At 33.0% G+C, this 23,493-nt stretch overlaps 2 protein-coding genes across 2 annotated transcripts in view; one reads left to right on the top strand and one right to left on the bottom strand.

Moving 5' to 3' along the window:
• Positions 1-23,493, bottom strand: part of LOC126880901 (inactive dipeptidyl peptidase 10-like) — a 378,845-nt gene that overhangs the window by 182,093 nt on the left and 173,259 nt on the right. The gene's annotated exons all lie outside the window — the stretch shown is intronic.
• On the top strand, positions 4,387-4,782 carry LOC126879766 (40S ribosomal protein S9-like; the record flags this gene model as incomplete). The annotated part of the gene is made up of 1 exon (XM_050643017.1): positions 4,387-4,782. A coding segment is annotated over one exon (396 nt), but the record flags the coding sequence as incomplete, so codon positions are not given.

The raw sequence follows: 23,493 nt of genomic DNA, 5'->3' as shown, positions 1-23,493 counted from the left end.
TAGAAGTTATTCCTGGCATCGTCCTTTACAACACCTGATAGGTTTCAAAAATTCCTGAATTATATCCTGAAATCGACCTATTTTTCACCCACAGCCTGGGGTAGGATTGTTTAAACTGACTTATGTGAGTTAAAGTAAAAAAAAGAAGTATGCATTTTTAAACTACTTGACTTACGCTTTCATCTCATATTCTTCGTTTTTTTAAATCGATGTTAAACTTATTGAAAAATAGCCTCAAAACACGAAATGGCTTTTTTCATGCATTTTTAATAATTGTATATTTGCATTTTATGTTTGAAGTAAGAATTTTGCGAAAAAATCACAAGAATAGCTTTTGTCTTAAGATAATCCAAGTAATTAAAAACAAGTTTAGTAATTTCAAAGCGAAGAAAGATTTTTTTTTATAATTTGTTGAAATATTTCTCAGTTTTTGTTGTTTACCAAGTTAAACAGTTTTTACAATAGTAATTATGCATATTATATTTAACTTAATTTAATTTTAAATGAAAAGCTGACACTTCATTGATGAACTGACAGAAGTTCAGTTCTTAATGTTTAAAAACAATTGCAATGAGTTAAAAAAAAAGACTTAAGAAGTTATACTTCTATTATTAAAATAATTATTAAACTAATTTTAATACTTACTAGTTTCCAAAAATTTTTATTAAAGCAATACGAAAAATTAAAAAAATAAAAGAATAAAAAAATATAAAATGTATAAAAAAAAATAAAAAAAATAAAAATTTCCATTAGGAATTGAACCTGCGTCTCACGTTTAGATTATTTTGAACTCACCCCACGCAGAATTCAACTACCGAGACATTGTGTATGACGTGGGAGGCTATACCTAGCAACTAAACGTTTTGAAATTTTTTTGACAGTTTGTTGCTTATTCTGTTACTTTCATCAAATAAGTTTGATTCTTGTGGAATTAAAATACGACAAAATATAGACTAAAACAGCAATATATTAGATGGACATTTTTGTTGGTAATCAAATTATGTATATCAAAGAACCTACTAGCTAGGTAGGTACATTTTCCAAATAGGTATTTACCTAATTTGTAATTATTTATTACAATACTGAAACATTTAAAATAAGATATGCACTGTTGCTTTTAAAAACTATTTAAAAAGTCACTACAATAATTATTATAAACTTGCTTTTTGTCTCTGTCCTCACAACAATAAAAACTAATATACACAACATTTTGTTTATCCAGAATCTCCATTTGAACAATAATTATTGACAGATGATTTTAACACCCAATCAGATCCCGTATAACGTTTCATACCTTACGTCAGTATGCGCGTGTGCCCAGTAAAAATAAAAATTTACCCTCGTGCCTAAAGAAGTATAACTTCAAAAATAAAAAATATCTCCAGTTCTATTAGTCATTAGACCAGGGCGGATCTGTTTTGAGGTGGATGTGAGAGGTGGCATTCGGATTTTTGCAATTAAAGTTAGGTGACAACTTCAATAATTATTATAATTGACTTATGCTCCTTCTCAAATATGTCCGGAACATTAAGAGGAAACAGTAGCGATCAACAGGTAGCAAAAACGCGTTTCAAGATTGCGGCTGTAATTTTGAATATTTTTTCGAGATATTTGGCACACGTATTCGTAATATAATGAAGAATGGCGGTACAGAGCCCAATTTGAAAAATATATTAATATGTGGAAATTACTCTGTAATTAAATACAATATTAAAAAACGAGCCTGTACTGCCATTAAGAAGAACAAAAAATACACTTTCTTCGAATAAACTTTTTTATCCGATGCCTAGATTTTGTGTCATTTTGGAGCTACTAAAAGTTTTTATTTCATTAGTAGTTCCAAAATGACACAAAATCTAGGCATCGGATAAAAAAGTTTATTTAAAGAAAATGTATTTTTTTGTTCTTCTTAATGGCGGTACAGTCTCGTTTTTTTTAATATTGTATTTAATTACAGAGTAATTTCCACATATTAATATATTTTTCAAATTGGGCTCTGTACCGCCATTCTTTATTATATTACGAATACGTGTGCCAAATATCTCGAAAAAATATTCAAAATTACAGCCGCAATCTTGGAACGCGTTTTCGCTACCTGTTGATAGATACTGTTTCCTCTTAATAAAAAATTGAAATATTTAAAAATTTCGAAAAATATCGAGTTTTTTCTAATTTCATTGCTTATAACTTTAAAACGATTCATTTCGGAACAAACTCGTAGGAAAAGAAAATAAAGATAATTGAATTTTGTATAATAAACGACTGGTTTAAAATGTCTTTAATTATTACCCTTTCTGCAAAATATAATTAAATAGAAAATAAGGAGGCAAAAAGACTGTTTTTATTCAATGTTTTTTAACCACTTTGATTTCACTTAGAACCTTCATAATTTGCTTAGAAAATTCTTACAGCGTATTTTAACCGTCCACCAAATTTCATTAAAATCGATTTAATAGATTTTGCATAATAATTTTGCAATCTACTTTTTTTAAAGTTCAAATTTTTTAAAAACTTTCTGAACAAAAAGTAGATCACTTAGAAGTTTGCTAATTTTTTTTACATATAAAGAGGTTCCTTACCTATCTAATACAGTTTACAGAATTAAAATCGGATTATCTAAGCGGCCTCAGCACTGTTTTAAATTTATAAACAATATTTTGGCAAATAAACAAATACAGTGAGGACGTTTGAGTTGGAATAAATCCATTTTCTTGAGAATGGGCGACTCTCGAGATAAATCACAAAACAGATCGTTTTTTATTTTTAAATTATAATTTTTTGGCATAAATATCTAGCAATATAAACATCTGGTAATTTTGTACTAGTGACGTCATCCCATCTGGGTGTGATGACGTAATCTAAATATTGGAATTAATTTAAGTCAAAAAAATTTTAATTCAAACCCTGTATAAATAATTATGTTAATGTTTATATTAGTGAATACAAAATTGAATAGCCTTCCGATTGAGCTATCACACGGCACCTATTTTCATTTAAAGAAATCATCGATTACGTCGTCACTCCCAGATGGATGACGTCACTAGTATGATATATATACCAAAACATTAGATGTTTTCTTAATGTTAAAATGAATGAGGTCCGGTGCACACCGGACAAAGCATTTCTTTACATGGACGATATAGTAGTAATAGAAGTATCCGAAAAACATCACCTAGACAAACTGAAAAAGACATTCGAGACATGTCGAAAATTCAATTTGAAACTTAACCCAGGAAAATGTCAATTTTTTAGAAGAGAAGTAACATATTTAGGACATGATCTTTCTCAGGAAGGAGTATCACCAGACAAAGCGAAATATGCAACGATTGAACAATACCCGACACCTAAGACAGCGGAAGAAACAAAAAGATTCGTAGCATTTTGTAACTATTATAGACGTTTTATTAAAAATTTTGCTGAAATATGCAGACCACTCAACAGATTATCAAGAAAAGGAGTAGAATTTTTTTGGTCAGAAGAATGTGAAAAAGCATTCAATAAGCTTAAATCATCTCTGATGAAGCCACCGATCCTAAAATATCCGGATTTCAATAAACAATTCATACTAACAACAGACGCATCCAACGAGAGTTGTTCAGCAATTTTAAGTCAAGATTATAACGGAATAGACCTACCAATAGCATACGCATCAAGAAGTTTCAATAAAGGAGAATGTAATAAACCTATCATCGTTAAGGAATTACTAGCGATTCATTGGGGAATTAATCATTTCAAATGTTATTTATATGGAGCACCAACATTTTTAGTCAAAACGGATCATAAACCACTAACACATTTGCAATGAAAGAACCAACTTCGAAACTTACAAGAATCAGATTAGATTTAGAAGAATACGATTTCGAAATAGAGTATATAACCGGGGAAAATAACTATGCAGATAGTCTTTCAAGAATAACATTACATCAACTAAAGAACCTATACATAGACAATACCCATATATTAGCTATAACACGAGCTCAAGCAAGAGAAAAGAAGAAGGAAGCAAGGCAAACGAAGGCAGAAAGTGAACTCGCACTACAGCCAGAAGCCCACAAACAGACAGTAAGAAAGGTACTAAATAATTTAGAGGCGCATAGACTACCAATTTTGTCTTTTGGAGCAGAACTAATCTCACCAAGACTGAGCATTAGAGTCAAAAACAAAATAAAGTGCAGCAAGAGCATAGCCACAGGATTAAATCATCTCGATTTAAACCAAATGTTGGCACAGCTTGATAAGCTGGCGGTAGAGAATGCAGTACGTAAAGTAAAAATATACGTAAACGATATTATTTTTAAAGTGTGCACAATTGAGGAATTTATTAAACAAGGAAACGAAATATTGAAGAATGTAGAAATATACATATGTGAAGTACCAGAAACAATAGAAGATGACAAAGAAAAACACAGGTTGTTTGAAGGTAATGCACTCCTACGTCGTTTGGTTCGTATTGGAGTACTAGATGAAAACAGAATGAAGCTCGATTACGTATTGGGTCTCAAGATTGAAAATTTCTTGGAAAGACGTCTGCAAACACAAGTCTTCAAATCTGGTCTAGCTAAGTCAATCCATCATGCTAGGGTATTGATCAGACAACGACACATTCGGGTCCGCAAACAAGTTGTGAACATTTCCTCATTCATCGTCCGTTTGGATTCACAAAAACACATCGACTTCTCTCTGAAATCACCTTTGGGAGGCGGTCGTCCAGGACGTGTTAAGAGGAAGAACCTCACCAAGAAGAGCGGTGGTGGAGGTGCAGCTGAAGAAGAGGAAGACTAAGAGATGCCGTGTATCCCAACACAATATCATGAAGCAGTATAAATTTTGTACTCACGAGAGGGTACACCTTGTCTATTGATTTCCCCTAGATATTCCAACTACAAAATAAAGTTCAGTAATTTTTTGTTTTTTCAAGTGCCTTTTCGACTTTATTTTCTGGGGTAAGTTTTATCTATTTATAAAGCTGTAAAGGTTATACAAATTTCACTAAATAAATTAAAGTTCAAATTTTTTGATCCCAAATGCTCACGTATAACAAAATATAGTAGAAACCCTTGTAGAATACCACTGATTTAAGAGCTTGTCTTATTGTCTATTTTTCCAATATTGCTTCGGCTAACTCTCGCTGTGAGCCTAATTAGGGTTCTAAGACTACATTTCTCCGTTCTTTGATAAACTTGAAATATCCATTATCGCTACATCCCTTTCCTGATCTTATCTTTGTTAATTATGTGCTACGACTTAAAGCCAAAGGTGCATTTACTTCAGTTTAAAATCAGATCATCAATGCTTTTTAAAATAATTTAAGGAACAATATTGCCATAATTATGTTCAAATGATATTTGATAGATTCGACCGTTATAGACCGGGAGATATTATACAGAAGTTCAGCCACGATTTTCTCAATCCTGCCTTTTGCAACACTGGAAGGGTAGACAAAGTACTTACAATCTGTGGAAACATCCAAAAATTTCCTGTGACATTTTCCTGTAAAAACTAGATTTACCCAAAAAATAAAAATAGGGTTTTGCGATAAATTTCTGAGTCCTGCCATATCCGTAGAATGACAGGATAATATCGATTTTATGAAGAAAATTTTTTGAGCAGGAGGCATGCAAACGGGCTAACGGAGTATATACAGTAGGAAAAATGAAAGAATACCCATGAACGATCATATAAAACACGCTGTATTTTCCTGTCACCGTGTCATACAAAAAATTGGCCAGCGCAAGTACATGTAATAATTATTATTACATGTACTTGCGCTGGGCAATTGTCTTTGTGACACGGTAACAGGAAAATACAGCGTGTTTTATAAACACAATAAACACAATCATTTTATAAAGACAATTGCCCAGCGCAAGTACATGTAATAATAATTATTACATGTACTTGCGCTGGCCAACTTTTTGTATGACATGGTGACAGGAAAATACAGCGTGTTTTATATGTTCGTTTACGGGTATTCTTTCATTTTTCTGACTGTATGTATACAAACATGTAAGGAAAATAATGAAGTTTTCATGATGTTCTGGGTCCTGCCAATTAAATAAATTAAACACATTTATTTCAAAATGATCAAAAAAATATTGGCATGACGTCTTCTAATGTTTAAGTATGCTTGTCGCTTGGAAAATTCTGCGGAAAATTTTCACCCTGATTCCGTGATTTTCTGAGTCCTGACTTTAAAAAGTTTTAATACTCAAATTCAATCAATACTTTTTCGGTACTTGGCAGGAAGGTTAAACGGTTCTAGTAAGACGGCAGGAGTCCTAGATTTGTAAGAAAATTCGTGAAAAATTCCACGAGTCATGCCATTTTGCGTATGTTTCAAGAATCTTAACATAAGTCTATTTACAAAGGGACAGGATGGTTTTACAGTTATTTCGTATACAGGGTGGGGCATTAGTGTGACAAAGTCCAATTACTCGTTTGTCGAAAAAGATACGAAAAAAGTTATTGGTTAAAACGTGGGGCAAAGATAGAATCATAATTTAAAAATATTTTCTAATATACAGGGCTATCCCTATTGACAGGATGACAAAAACTTTTGTTTTTTAAATGGAACACTCTTTATATAATTTTAAGATTCCTAAGATCATTTTAAGACAATTTTACACAATTCACCTAATTCAAAAATGTTTCCTAAGGGAGCTAGAGCTCTTTGAAGATGGTGCCGTGTAATTGGTTTTTTTATATCTCCATAACGCTTCAATTTCGATTCACAAAAACTGGTCCACCTTTTTATTTTCCAGAGATAAATCGATTCCATCAATTGCGAATCTCTAGTACCGGTCATAGGAGTCCGTTTTCGGTAGAGCAATGGTTATTTTATCGCCTTACTTTTTTATCTTTAACGTTTAAGCATTTATATTAATATATTGTTAAATTGTGAGGTATTCTAGTACTAAAAGGTACTCTTGCTTTAAGTCGGTAGGATGCACCGTTTTCTAGAAATAATCAATTTTAAAATTTTTCGTAAGTATTTTGAATTTAAGAAAAATTTGACTAAAAAAATTAAAAAAAAAAACGATGTATTTATCGACTTAAAGCAAGAGTAACTTTTAGTACTAGAATACCTCATAATTTAATACTCTACTGTCAAAAATGCTTAAAAATAAAAGCAAGTTATGAGATTTCGTTGATTTACCCAAGACGGACGCCTATGATCGATACTAGAAATTCACAATTGATAAAATGGATTCATCTCTGAAAGAGAAATTAACGTACCAGCTTTCGTTTTTCTAAATAGGTTTTTTTTATTTTTTTTTTAAATTCAAAAACCGCAAAATTTTTCAAATCGATTTTTCTAGAACTTGGCGTATCATACCGACTTAAATCAAGAGTACCTTTTAGTACAAGAATACCCCATAGTTTAATAATCCAGTGTCAAAATTACTTAAAAGTTAAACACAGAAAAGTTATGCGAAAAAATATGCGTTTTCCTACCCTAAACGGACGCCTATAACCGGTACTAAACATTGACAATTGATGGAATCGATTTATCTCTGAAAGATAAATAGGTACCATAGTATAGGTACCATAGCACAAATAGTAACAATTTTCATTTTTCTAGATAGAAGTGTTCTAGAGCTATTTTAAAAAAAATACCTAATGATAATATGCCATCTTTAAAGAGCTTTAGCTTCTTATGAAACATTTTCGGACTAGGTGAATTGAGTTAAATTTTCTTAAAGTTATGTGAGGAAGCTCCGGGATTCGTTTCTTAAAGGAGTTTCTAGACACCCTGTATAATAGGTACAATATCTACTATAACCAACTAATTGTAAAATTATTGATTTTCTTCCTATTACTTTTATTACGTTTACTTAGATACAAATATGATCTAATCGCTTAAAATAAAGATCTTACAGTTTGGTAATAGATTTTAAAAGTGTGTAAAAATCCGAGACATTACTCAGGAAAATAATATCTCACGTTGTAAACGGTTTTAGATTAGTGTTTTGTAAGCATACTTGACATGCTATGAGTCAGAAAATTGTGGTGATATGAATATGTTTGTATAACAACCAGCAATAATTTTACAGACTTAAAATTTTATTTTTATATACGAAATAACTACACAACCATCCTGCCTCTTTGTAAACAGCTTTTTATTAACATTCTTGAGATATTTGCAAAATGGCATGACAACATGGAATTTTCTTACACAGTTTTTAACTATGTATAGGAAAAAAGGTGTAACTAAACATCCTGCCATTTTAAATAATGTCTACTTAAATTATTTATTTTATAATAAAATTTATTATATGACGCAGAAAATCACGGAATCAGGGTGAAAATTTTCCACAGAATTTTAAAAGGGACAAATGCAGTTAAACATTAGGAGACGTCATGCCAACATTTTTTTCGATCATTTTCAAATAATTATATTTAATTGATTAAGTTGGCAGGACTCAGAAAATTTTGAAAATTTCATTACTTTAATTACATGTTTGTATATCTATAATATAACCAATGATGATGACTGGTCATCTAAAATGATGACCAATATAGTACCTAGCGGACCACTGACACTAAAAAACCGCCATATGGAAACAGTTCACAAATACATCTATCTGGGCCACGAAATACAAATAAGTAGAGACAACCAAACATGCGAATTATCTAGAAGAATAGCTTTAGGATGGGCAACGTATGGCAAACTAATAGACGTGTGCAAGGAAACATCCCAATAAAGCTAAAAGGAAAGGTATTTAACCAGTGCGTACTTCCGGTGCTTACTTATGGAGCTGAAACACTGACATTGACTAAAACATCAATAAGAAAATTACAAGTAGGACAACGAAAAATATAAAGATCCATGCTTGGCCTAACTTTGAGAGACATAATACGAAATGATGAGTTACGGCGAAGAACTGGAGTGGAAGACATCCTAAAGCGCATTACGAAGCTGAAGTGGAAATGGTCAGGATACGTCGCAAGACAGAGAGACAACAGATGGGCAAGGAAGATCTTAGAGTGGAGGCCAAGGGCGGACAAACGAAGTTGTGGAAGACCATCTACCAGATGGACCAACGATATTAAGAGAATAGCGACAAACTGGATTGCAGCTGCCCAGGACAGAGAAGGGTGGAGATATCTTGAGGAGGCCTATGTTCTACAGTGGACAAATTTGGCTGTGTGATGGTGATGATATCTATATACTCCCTTAGTCCTTTTGCAACCCTCCTGCCCAAAAAATTTTCTTCATAAAATTGATAGAATCTTGTCATTCTATGGATATGGCGGGACTAAGAAATTCATCGCAAATCCCCAGTTTATGCCTCATGAAAAATCTAATTTTCACAGGAAAATGTCACAGGAAACCTGTGGATTTTTCCATAAACTGTAAGTATTTTTTCTAACCTTCCAGTATTGCAAAGGGCAGGATTTAGAAAATTGTTGTTGAAGTTCTGTTAATATCTCCCAGTTTATTAATCGATAGAAATTCCTTTTATGTAACAATAAAACGCTGAAAACAACTTTTATTTTCACTATTTTCACAAAATTTAATAAAAATTACTACAGCTGTTTTGTAATTTTTAATGAAAGAAAATCCATAACTTGAGAAGGGCACTCTGCCGAAACAGGTGTAGTGGTAGTAATTGTTAACCTTTCGCTACCGAAGGGTCAAGTTGTTTTGTAGTTGACGGAGGGGGTACATTATGTACCCCATGCATTTTTATAGATTAAATATTAACATAATGCAATAATTTTAGTTAAAACATAATTAAAACAACAGGTAAAAGGGGGAGAAGTGTACTTTTGAAGTGTGTAAAATTAATAATTCTTAGCTGAGCGCTTTCGGCTTATAAAGCCATCTCCGGAGCTATGGTCAAAAAGGTCAAAATACCACTATGAAGAGAGATGGGTTCCATTTATGATATGAAATACTTCTGTTTCTTATGTAGTTTTTTATTGGTTGGAAAAAACCTTGTCTGTCTGTTTAAAAAATTGTTCAATTTGCCGCTGGTTGTTTTTGTATCCAGAAAAGTTAAACATCAAGAACGAGCACAAAGGACTTTCACACGAAAATTACATTATATATAAAACGAATATTTGATCATGGTAAGGTCAAAAAGACCTTACCATTTGAATACTGCGGTGTCAGATAGCCAAGAAGCTAAGAATTATTAATTTTACACACTTCAAAAGTACACTTCTCCCCCTTTTACCTGTTGTCATAAGTGTGTACAAAACTTTTTCAGTCTTTACATTTATAATTAAAACAAATGCAAGTATTTTTTATTGAATATAAGTAACAATAAAAAAATATATGGTGTCTTGAAAAAATTAATTATCGTTTTTTTTTATTAGCTTTACATTTTGTACATATTATTGTTTGAACTGTTGTGGTTGTTTGATGTTCAGCACAAACAAAGAATTTACAAGAATTGCACGTTTTTCTGCTTTTGCGGTCCTTCTTGCGTGGACAAAGTAAACATCGCCCTGAGGATTTCAAGATGGTGGCGTCGTTTTCGCGATTCTCCCTTGGTGGCGGTGGGCATAATTCGTACATCGCGTTTATAATTCGCTTATGGAATTTTTGTGGATTTTGTAGTCGCCTATCGACATGGGGCTTTATAAATTCTTGACCCAGGTTTAGTAAAAATTCTCTGCGTCTGTGAGAAGCTTCATACGCACGAATGGAATTCTTTGTCGTCCACAGTACGTATGCATTCAGACCTGCAATGTCTAGAAGATTTTGAAACCAAACAAATGGCCATCTCTTAGAGGCTCTTTTACAAGAATATTCATTTACCATCTTATCCATAGTATCTACGGCACCTTGTGTAGAATTGTAACGCAAGATTATGTCTGGCTTGTAGTCCGTCTCTTCTCCGCTAATTTTATCGTCGTTATGTTCTGTACTCAATAAAATTACTGCCTTATTCTTTTTAGGAACGTAAGACGCCAGTTTTATTTCCTCAGTGAAGGCAAAAACTGAGGACTTTTCTTGTCTAGAAATATTGGGTAGTAGGACTGGAGGGATATCCTGCTTATTTTTTCGAAGTGTTCCACATGATGTTATTTGTCGATCTAGGAGTTGTTTTGCCAAGGGAACACTGGTAAAGAAATTATCAGTAGTGATGCCATAACCAGTTTTTAGAAATGAGACCAAATCAAGTACTACTCTTTTGCCCTGGTCTTTTTCTGGTTTGTTACCATCTTTTCCAGTATAAATCTGAAGGTTAGCAGCATAGGTGATTGTTGCATCAACTAGAGCCCATATTTTGATGCCATACTTGGCTGGTTTTGATTTCATGTAGACTCTCAATGGACACTTACCTCTAAAACTTACAAGTTGTTTATCAACACTTAGATGAGAGTGGCACTTAAAACTTTCTTACAGTGTTCTACAAACTTTGTAAACACTTCCCTAAAAGCTGCTAGTTTTTCAGAACTTCTACGTTCTTCTCTAGTGTTCAAATCATCGAATCGCATAAGTGAAATTATATCTAGAAATCGGTCGCGTGACATGGCAGCCGGAAAAATAGATCGACTGTACAAAGGGTTTCGACACCACAAAAAGTGCACTGGTTCCCTATTGGCTTTTAGCGCACCCGCCGTAATCAAAAGTCCCAAGACCGCATAAATTTCCACTGAATCAGTGGGCAACCAGGTTCTTGTTTTATTAGGATTTTTCCCATTCCAATCCTGAATGTATTTCTCCGCTTTCTGGTTTGTACATTTGACGATGATCTCTACAATTTTCTAATCTACAAATAATTTGAAGCAATCACTAATTTTGGCGACATTTTTAGATTTTTCTGTAAGCCCTGGTTTTTTGAGCAAGTTTTTTGTGCGACATCTAGTTTTTCGTAAAGGACGATTTTTCCAAACTGTACCATTCTTGGAAATAAATGTGGAATCTACTGCCCCCAAAAGTGGTTTATCAGAATCAGTACTGTCGCTCTCAGATGGCTAAAATATAATAAACTCAAGATAGAAATATCGTACATAAAACAAAAATAAAAATTACCTGCAGAATTTCAGGCTCATATTCCGCTACTTCTAAATTATCATCTAATTCTGAATCATCCGATAAACTATCTCTTTCAGAAAGGTAATCATCATCACTTTCCTCTAACCACTGCACTGCAGTTTCACGATCCTGTTCTTTCCGAAGGTCTTTATTTTTTTCGACATATCGGTAAATCGTGTAATCACAAATGGATAAACTAAAACGGTATGTTAGCACTAAGTCATCCACAGAACTGATTTGTGTGTTATTGCAAACAACAGGTTTGGTGCCGTGCGCAAAACGTCTGGTTTAGTCAGTGGCGTCGACCGCAATGAACTGTACCGCCGTTGACGGAGGGGGTACAAGTTGTGCCCCAAGCACAGTGCTGCACTTTTCATAGGTAAAAATATGTCAAATTGAAAACAAATGGTTGGATATGCTTTTACACATCCCAATGAAGAAGTAACTAGAACAGTTAAACAAAATTCCAACATTTTTAAAAATTATTCATGAAAAATCGAATTTGGGGTACAATCTGTACCCCCCTCCGGTAGCGGAAGGTTAATACATTTTGTGGAAATAGTGACAAAAAAAAAGTTTTCCGCCTACCTCTACAGAAAGTATACTTTTACTGACCTGATTGTAGGGAGCAAAGTCGTACTTTTCCTCCCTAGGGAGTAAAAGTACTTTTACTCCATAGGGAGTAAAAGTAAAAGTGATGTCATGCTATGTCATCGATGAAATAAGTTATTGACGCTCTATACAATATTCTATTATCTATTACGTAAGTATCTATACATTTTAACCTTTATTTATAGAACACCCTGTATTGTGCAGAATGGTAAAAAACAATAAATTGTTATTTTGATTTAACAATGTTTACATTAATAATTTGACTTCTATTTGACAGTTGACAGTTATAATGTACCTGCTTGTTAGTTTTAGTTCTCTAATAAATTTTGTTAGTTATTTACATAAATAAATTATTTATAAATGAAAAAACAACTTGTTAGTTGAGGATGGTGGAAAATAATATTTTTATAACATGGTAGTAAAGTGTCTTTTCCTCCCTTGAATGATTCCTTCGTAAACTTCATTCTCGGGAAGAAAAGTAGCACTTTCCTCCCTTGTTATACAAATAGCTATTACCGCCAACCGTCACAAAAGTAATTCATTATTGTACTCATTTGCCCTTATTTGCGGCAGTAAAATTACACTTTATTGTACTGAAAGAAGAATTTTACTTCACCTGCCGCGATTATTAATCACATTAACCAAGATTGAATGTAAGTGGTCGATGGCAGTAATCGATTATTATTTATTTGGGTGTACATAACAGTATTTACTTTAATAATTAAAAATATTGTACAAAATTTATGATATTATTAATTTTTATATCAAAAAGTGAAATTCGTAATATTTTGTAATTATATTCATTTAAAATGAATCAAAACTTTACCGATTTAGTAATTATTCAATATTGATTGATAACTATCGATTAAAGACCGAATGCGGCCAAGTCATCTGTCATCACTGTCATGAAATTTTTATTACGTCAAAAATTTAAGACGTTCTTAAATTGTAAATTGCAAGTAAGTGTTAAAACTAATATCAAATTATGTTAATAATTTTGCGATAAAATTTTGTATGCACCACGGCAGTAAAAACTCTTTATCGAACTCGTCTGTTACTCGCCTAGCTCGCTACGCTCGCTCTGTTCGTAATATCAGACTCGTTCGATAAAGAGTCACTTTACTGACTTAATACATAAATAACTAAAAATGTATAAACATTCTCAATTTCTTTTCAAAACGAAAATGCAGCAGCTGCATAACACTTTGGTTAAATCGGAGAGTTCTTCCTGCACTCTCTATACCGGTTTCGGAGATATTTTTCCCCTCATCAGTAAACCCATATCCTCTTCTCTCCGCTTTAACCATTTACCATAGCTTGGGCCTTCCCGAATTGCAAAGAAAGAAATGTCACGGATGAACTAGGGCCATCTACCGAAAAACAAACTAACTTATCAATCGAAGTAGCACAGAAATCGACAATAAATATCGCCTCCGTACCACCAGATTGACAACAGGTGGAATACTTTCTTTGGTTACACCTCCTGAGATTTTCAAAATTTATAAATCATACAGGGTGCCGAGGAAATTAAGATGAGAGAATTTTAAATAATTCGCAACTCATCTACTCAGCGTGGTAAAGCTCCAACAAGAAAGATTCCTTAATACTCAAACAAAAGAGTAAATGAATTAAAAATGTATAAACATTCTCAATTTCTTTGCAAAACGAAAAAAAGTATTATGCAGCTGCTGCATTTTCGTTTTGCAAAGAAATTGAGAATGTGTATACATTTTTAATTCATTTACTCTTTTGTTGATTATTTTTGATCTCTAGCCGTGCGAGTAGGACGTGTTTGTATATGGTTCCGTATTATTACCCAATTTTGGGCTATTACGAACAATCTACAAATTTGTGAGTGAGCAGAGTGAATAGTATAATAGTAAGAATCTAAAGTGTGGATAAAAGCCGTGTTAGTACGATCGGTAAGTACGTTTAAACTTATTTAAAATCAGTAAACATAACCATAGAATCACGTTATCGGAATTGATTGGCGGATTGATAAGCGTTCGACGAGCTTTTGAACTTTTGAGGTGGGCTCGGCGCTTTTCGCGATCCGGAACCGTTCCACATGAACAGGGAAGTATAGTCAGTTAAATTTAAAAATATACATTATAGAATAAATTTAGAAGATAACTCAAGGTGAAAACAAGAATGGATGAATTAAAGGAATTAATGGAATTAGTAAAATCAGTAATGCTGGAGGTTAAAGAACTAAGGCAAGTCAATCAATACTACATAGAAAAATTCAAAGATATACAAACAGTAAACATAGAATTGAAAAAACAGTTGGTAGTTGTTCAAAACAGAATGGAAATTATAGAGAAAAAAGAAAAACAAAATAATTTAATATTCACAGGCTTAGATATAAACGAAACGGAGCCTGAAAAAGTTGTAGAAGAAACTGTAAACAACATTAAGAAATACTTAAAAGTTGAAGCTGAAATAAACCTAGTCACTAAGATAGGTAATAAGAGATATAAAGTAGAAATGGCAAATCTGAATAAAAAGAAGGAAATCTTAGCAATAAGAAAAAACTTAAAGATGTTCCAGGGGCCAGAATATCCATTGACGAAGATCTAACTTACCAGGAACGTCGTATCCAGAAAATAATAAGGGAACAAGCAAAACTAGAGCGAAATCAAGGTAAAAACGTCAAGGTGGCATAGAAGAAGATGATAGTAAATAACCAGGTATGGGTATGGAATAGGCAAAGCGAAACTTTAGAGGAGCAGCATGATCATAACAAAATCATGTACAATTCAAAAAACTGATAAGTGATCAAGTGGAATTACCAGTAACGAACAAGGCAACGAATCAAGGACATAATCTAGGTATTAGCGAAATAAACACTGTAGATATAGTAAACAAGGAAAATCAAATAACAAACAAAAGTAAAAAAATCAGCATTGGAACTTGGAATATTAGAAGTCTAGCTGGTAGAGAAATTGAACTTGTTATGGAGTTCAAGCAGACTAATCTGAAACTACTTGCACTAACTGAAGTAAAGAAAAAAGGGAAGGGAGAGATGATGATTAATGATTGTACGTTAATGTACAGTGGAGTCGACAGTTCAAGATGGGCACAAGCGGGAGTAGGATGCCTAGTTAACAACGATTTTGTTAATAATATAAAAAGTTGGGAAGCAATTAATGAACGATTAATGACAATAAGAACCGACCTTGACGGAGAGAATATTTGGACTATTATAATTGCTTATGGTCCTAATGAAAATGATAGTAAGAAAAATAAAGATGAGTTTTGGGGTAAACTGCAAGAATTATATGAAAACAGTGCTAGTCCAATCCTAATAGTAGGTGATTTAAATGCAAGGGTTGGTAAGGAAGCACAAAAAAGCAATGGCGTCTTAGGTAAATTTGGAGAGACTACAAAAAATATTAACGGTGATATACTAATGGATTTTTGCAGATTAAACTGTCTAGTTATAATGAATACTTTCTTTCAGCATAAAGATATACACAAATATACCCGAGTAGTTCCAAGCCGGAATGAAAAATCTATTATCGATTACATCATAATAGAGAAAATTCACAAAAATAAAATCCAAGATGTGAAAGTGACTAGAAATTCAGAATTAGGAAGCGACCATTTTCTAGTTGTTGGAAAAATAAAAGGAAAAGAGCAGAACACAAATAATACTAGAAATGCAAATATACAAGAAAAAAGATCTGTAAGAACACATAAATTAGCCAATATTGAAGTGAAAAACAAGTTCAACAAAACCACTGACGAAAATTTCAAAGAAAAATGGATACAAAGAAAAACCATTGAATAACAGTGGAAATTCTTCAAAGATACTATTTCCAATGCTGCTGGTGACATTTGCGGATATACAATTACTGGTGGGTCAAAAAAAGGACTAGTTGGTGGAGCGAAGAGATAAAAATAGCTGTGAAAGAAAAGAAAGTAGCATGGAGAGCCTATCTAGAAAATAACAGTTCACATATGTACCAGAAACACAAAGAAGCAAGAAAGCTTGTGAAAGAAAAAGTTAAAAAAGCTAAATCGGAAGAGTGGGAGCGATTTGGAGAAAAGATGGAGCAAGATAGTAGGACAAACCAAAAATTGTTCTATAAAGGTCTGAAAAAAATGAGAGGTAAATCAGGTAGTACTGTCGTGCAAATAAAAAATAAAAATGGTGAAATACTTACCCAACCACAAGATATAGTTAACAGATGGAGTGAATATTTCAAAGAGTTACTGGAAGCAGATGAAACAGATGATGAAGAAGAACAAGAAGAAGAGATCATATATAGGACTGCGAGAAACGAGAGTAATGAAATAACATTGGAAGAATTAACCGAAGCCATCGCAAAAATGAAACATGGTAAAGCGGCAGGAATAGATAATATCAAGGCAGAATGGTTGAAATATATGGGAGAATCTGCATTACACTACTTACACAAATTACTGATAGCAATTTGGAAACAGAAACGCATTCCAAAAGATTGGGCAACAGCAGTAATGGCTCCTTTATTTAAGAAGGGAGATAAAAAGGAATGTTCAAATTATCGATGTATCTCCATGCTAAGTGTCCCGGCTAAGGTTTATGAACGAATACTGGAGATGAGACTGAGAAAGAAAGTGGAACATCAACTACACCATGCACAAAGTGGTTTCCGACCGAGGCACAGTGTCCAAGATCATATCTTTACTATAAGACAAATAACAGAAAAATTCCTTAATTTTGACAAAGATATATACATGTGTTTCATAGACATGGAAAAAGCCTTTGACAAGGTACCCAGACAGCACATTTGGAAAGCACTTGAACAGTTCGATGTTGGAGTAGAAGTAATTGATGCAGTAAAATCTATGTACTGGAAGAGTTGGAACATTGTCCGAGCATTAAACTGTGAATCAAACACATTCACTACTACACAAGGAGTAAGGCAAGGTGGAGTTTTGAGCCCACTGCTATTCATTATATATATGAATGAAGTAATAGAAAAATGCAGTAGAGAGTCCCGAAAATTAGATTTAGGTTACCATCGATTAAAAAGTATAACGATAAGTGAATGTGTATTTGCAGATGACATTGCATTAATAGCAAGTTCAGAGAAATCTTAGCAAAACAACCTAAATTTATGGACGAGAGAACTTGCAGATAAAGGAATGAAAATAAATTTAGCAAAGACCAAAACTCTACTTATATCCAAGACACCCAGAGAAATCCATATAAACCTAGACGGAAATTTAGTAGAACAAGTGGAGGATTTTGAATATTTAGGAACTATAATAGATGGAAAAGGAAAAATGCAAAAAGAGCTGAACAACAGAATTGCTAAAACATCACGACTATATCACTCCCTGAATTCAGGTTTCATTAGCAAAAGAAAAATTAGCAAGAAGACAAAAGTGTCAGTATATAAGACAATATACCTCCCTACTTTGTTATATGGAAGTGAAACATGGACACTAACTGAACGGGAGAAGAGCAAGATACAATCTTCTGAAATGAAGTATTTAAGAAGAGTAGAAGGAGTTACGCTAATGGATAAAGTAAAAAATGAAACGATAAGAAACAACCTAGATGTTAAGAGTGCCAACAAAGCAATAGAAAGATCGCAACTAAGATGGTTCGGTCATTTAAATAGGTTAGATCCACAAAGCCAAGTCAAGGTAGTTTGGGAAGCAAAGGGAATTGGTACAAGGAGAAGAGGAAGACCGTGTCAACAATGGAACGATGCTGTGGGAAAATCATTACAAAGCAGAAACCTCACATGGGAGGAAGCCAAGAGAAGGACATCCAACAGAAAACTTTGGAGAGAGATGATTAGGAAGTAAAAGCAGATTTCTCGACACCTTACGGTAAAAGAGAACCGGATTATATATACTCTTTTGTTTGAGTATTAAGGAATCTTTCTTGTTGGAGCTTTACCACGCTGAGTAGATGAAGTTGTGAATTATTTAAAATTCTCTCATCTTAATTTCCTCGGCACCCTGTATGATTTATAAATTTTGAAAATCTCAGGAGGTGTAACCAAAGAAAATATTCCACCTGTTGTCAATCTGGTGGTACGGAGGCGATATTTATTGTCGTTTTCTGTGCTACTTCGATTGATAACTTAGTTCATAAATAACTATTTCAATGTTTTATTATTAGACAAATGAAATTATTTGTTTGGTATTGTTCCTATTTTTTAGCATATTATTATTTTACATATTTTTTGCATATTATTACAAATTTCAGTTAAGAACAATAATAATTTTAGTGGTATCTACGGCACCTTCACCAAATTATACACTATAAAAAATCTATCGCAAGGACGTCGCTAACATAAGGCGCATTAAATAAGCAACGCTTACGGGCTCGAGACTCCATACCAAATTAGATATTAAAATTATTAATAAATAAATTATATAGTGAGATTTAAATTTCCAATACACCACCGTCCTCAGCAGGTTCGACCACAATATATATATATATATATATGCCTATACAGGGCTTTTGGAAAAGAATGGGCCATACATAGGTTAACCCTTGATTGCTGAGGTTAAAATAGGTCGATTTAAGCTAACTTACCTTAGTACGAAAGTTGATAATAACCGAAATATAGGGTGTCAAATTTAAACTTTTATTTTATTTATTCTTGAATATTTCCTGACAGACATGGGATAATAACACGAAAATTGGTAAGCGGGGGTTTTTTGGGACAAGAAATCTAAATTCGCCACCAAAAATGATGTATTATCCAGACGCCAAAAATGATGTATTATACGCATTTCAGTGTTCATTTAATAGGTTCAATTTTTTTTATTATCTACTCTACATACTTTTGAATCAAAAATTTTCTTCTCTTAATATTTTTACTTAAAAAAGGTATACTACATTCTTCTCGCTAAACTCAACAGTTTTCGACTTTAAGTCTGCGAGGCAACATAACTTTTTCCATAATAATATCATTGCAGCTACACCAAAGAAATAACTTAAAACCATAAAAATCTCCAAAAATGTATAGCAAATGTCTTCAAAAGAAATTTGCGACGCAATGACATAAATATGAGAACTGGCACAATAATTATTGTGGTTTCAAGTTGATTTTTCGGGTGTAACTACAATGATATTATGCAAAAATTATGTTGGATCGCAGATTTCAAATGCGTTTATCTCGAAAACCGTTGAGTTTAGCGAGATGAATCTAGTATACCTTTTTTTTAACCCTGCTGTCCCGTTCGAGTCAACTACACAAATGTACTGTTCGGGTCAATATGACCCAACTATGGTTTACGCTCCTTAATCGAAATAAAATAAGCTAATGGTGATAAATAAAACTTTATTAACAAGAAATTATGGTTAATTAAACAAAAATTATATTGTTAATGTAAATTAAACCTTATTAACAAAAATAAAAGGTATATTTTTCTTTCAAAAAAGCCTAGTAACAAATATCTACAAAAATTTAATTCAGTTTACAACTGGGACAGTAATAAAAAGAATGGATTTTAGAAGTATATTTATGATATATATAACATAATAATTTGTCTTGTTATCGTTTTTAAGGTAACTTTACAGCGTGCTCGTTTAGCAGGCGGAGTTAGATTGTCCATAGACGGTTCACTAGCATTTCCATCTTGTCTACTTGTTTCTGCTCGTGTCCTTTTTACCATTTCGTGAGAGCTTTTAGTTATTGGTATATTTTTTCTGGAAATGATGGTTTCATTAGTTTTTTTCCCAATTCCTCAAGAAAAATTCGCCGTTTTGCCAATTTATTGGTATTCCATTGGATATTTATTGATGCCCATAACACGAACGCGTTGTAAGCAGAAATGTCCAGCAGATTATAAAAAACAATCATTAGCCAGCGATTTATCTCTTCTCACATGTATATGTACGTGCCAACAAGCTAATCTAGAGTATCCACTGCTCCCTTATTGGAATTATAACCTAAAATAATTCGGGGCTTTTTAATTTGATGAAAGTGATGCATGATGCATCGATTCATGATGCAAAGTACTCATAAGAACAACATTTTTATTATTTTTAGGTATATTGTCAACAACAGTGGTACCTTACGTGAAGCAAAAAAGACGAGCTATGAACTTCTTTATTCGCGATTTTTGCTGATAGCTTCGGTTTATTTTACTTATAGTCCCCGGCATTGTATCTACTTTGTTTTAGAAGAAATTGTCCTAAATTTTACGATGTAAAAAAGTTATTATACGTAATATTCTGGACTTCCAAATCACTACTGTAGTCAAACATCACACGTATTCCTGTATAGATCTGAAATTTTAGAGAATAAGAAGTTTTAGTGTTCATTACTATATAAAACCCAAACTTTTGTGCCATATTTCGCTGGCTTGCTTGGAATGTACCATTTGAAGGGAGAGCGGCCTCTAAAGGCAACTAGTTGCTTATCGACGGTAACATTTTCATCAGGGTTAAAAAATGTTGGTACATTTTCTACCTATGTTTCCTAAATTTCACGTATTGCAGCAACTTTATCAAAACCTGTCCTATCCTGTCTAGTAGTTTTGTTATCAAAACGTGTCACTTGCAAACTTTTTGAAAATATATCAACCGACATTGTTGATTGAAATATACCACGACTCATTTCTTCATTCCACAAACTTTTAGTTGATTTACCATGGGACTTATAAACTAGAGCTAAACATAAAAGACCAATGTATGCTTGGAAACCAACTTTATTCATGTATTTCTAGTTGGTTCCAAAGACATTCTGTCCGTCCATGTTGGTCATATTTATAATTTGGTTTGCAACATCGTCCAGCTATACTACAGTTTGTTTTACAAGTTCTAGCTTGCAGAAATCTGTTTTTATTTACAGACGTATTCGGCTGACAAACACACAGGTACTGCCAAATAGGCGGGTCATATTGACCCAAACGTACCCTAGGTAACAATTGCATTGTTATCAAAAAAATCAGGTAGTTGATTGTTTATTTCCTATGCAATTCAAAGCCCTCACATTAGGTAATAAAGTCACGAAACACCAAATCGTTACGCCGCGTAATAATTTGTAAAATAAGAAATAAATTATTTTTTGGGTCAAATAGACCCGAACAGGACAGCAGGGTTAAGTAATATTGGGTCTATTGAATAAAAAGAAGTATTTGCTTTTACTTCCTCCTATTTAAGTATTTACTTAATAGTAATGGAATAAGGGATTAAAGAAATGACTTTATTCAATTACTATTAAGTAAATACTTAACTTCGTATAAGTAAAAGCAAATACTTCTTTTTATTCAATAGACCCAATATTAAGAAAATAAAACTTTTGATTCAAAAAGTGTGTCGAGTGGGTAATAAAAAAAATTGAATCTATTAAATGAACACTGAAAGCCGTATGTGGCGCCCTCTGGACAATACATCATTTTTGGTAGCGAATTTAGTTTTCTTGTCCCAAAAAACCCCTGCTTACCAAATTTCGTGTTATTATCCCATGCCTGTTAGGAAATATTCAAGAATAAATTAAACAGAAGTTTAACTTTGACACCCTGTATTTCTGTTATTACAAGACGTCGGCCCTATGCAACTAATTGTCAATGATGAATCAATAACAAAAGTTAACCATTTTAAATACCTAGGATGTTGGATAAACGAGACACTAAATCCGGATGAAGAAATTAAAACTCGTATATAAATTGCAAGAGGAGCATTTATGAAACTTAGATCTATTCTGAGCAACTCTCAGCTGAACTTACAACTAAGAATCAAGTTCCTAAAATGTTATGTGTATCCTGTATTACTATATGGATGTGAAACCTGGATCATGAAGGTTAACATGATGAACAAATTAGAAGCCTTTGAGATGTGGTCGTATCGTAGAATGCTCAGAATATCTTGGGTTCAACGCATTTCAAACAGAGAAGTCTTAAACAGAGTAGGTCAAGGCGAAGGTGACTTAATGAAGATGATAAAAAAGAGAAAACTTGAATATCTGGGGCATATAATGAGAGGTAGCAGATACAGGATGCTGCAGTTAATACTCAATGGAAAGATCGACGGAAAAAGAGGAATTGGTCGAAAGAAATATTCATGGCTCCGAAACCTTCGCCAATGGACTGGCTTATCACATCAATTGTTACATGCCGCACAAGGTCGAGAACGATATCGGCAAATTGTTATGGAAGCTACCCACGCCTAAAAATTTGTGCACGGTACTTAAAGAAGAAGAAGATTTCTGTTATTGTCAACTTTCGTACTAAGGCAAGTTAGCTTAGATCGAGACCTATTTTAAGCTCAGGAATCTAAGGTTAAGCATTCTTTACCAAACACCCAGTGACCAGCGCACTAATAACCAGCAAAATAATGCAAAAGATGGAAAACGTAGTACCTTTTGAAATAAAACGAGATTTAACTTGTAGATGTGGGAAATTATCGGTATAAGCCTATAAATTAACATTATATTACGATATTTCCCACTTTTATACATTAGCTTCAGAACTAGGTGACATCAGTCATAATAATATTTGATGTCGAAAAATATTTAATTTTAATTTCCCATTTTAGCACAAATTACTAATGATTGAATAAATCAAGACAGATGATAGTAAAAAAACATTAATTGGTAGCCATTATAATTACAAATCAAACTAATAATAAAACTGACTCAACTAGAATATTTACTCAACGTCATACTAAACGTCATACGTATATTATTATGATCGAAGTCAACTAGAGCTAATGTCTAAAGGTAGGAAATATCGTAATAAAATGTAAGTTTATAGGTTTGTACTGATAGTTTTCCACGTCTATTAGTTTGATCTCTTTTTATTTCACAACGTATTTCGTTTTCCATCTTTTGCGTTATTTTGCTGGTTATTAGCGTGTTCATCACTGTAGAGAACAGCCTATATCACTTTGTATATTATATGCATGACACGACGAGCAGACAAGAGCTGCG

This window comes from Diabrotica virgifera, chromosome 2 (genome assembly GCF_917563875.1).
Source record: "Diabrotica virgifera virgifera chromosome 2, PGI_DIABVI_V3a".
NCBI lineage: Eukaryota > Metazoa > Arthropoda > Insecta > Coleoptera > Chrysomelidae > Diabrotica > Diabrotica virgifera.
The sequence above is the reverse complement of the archived record's forward strand: the minus strand, read 5'-3'. Positions and strand labels throughout refer to the sequence as shown.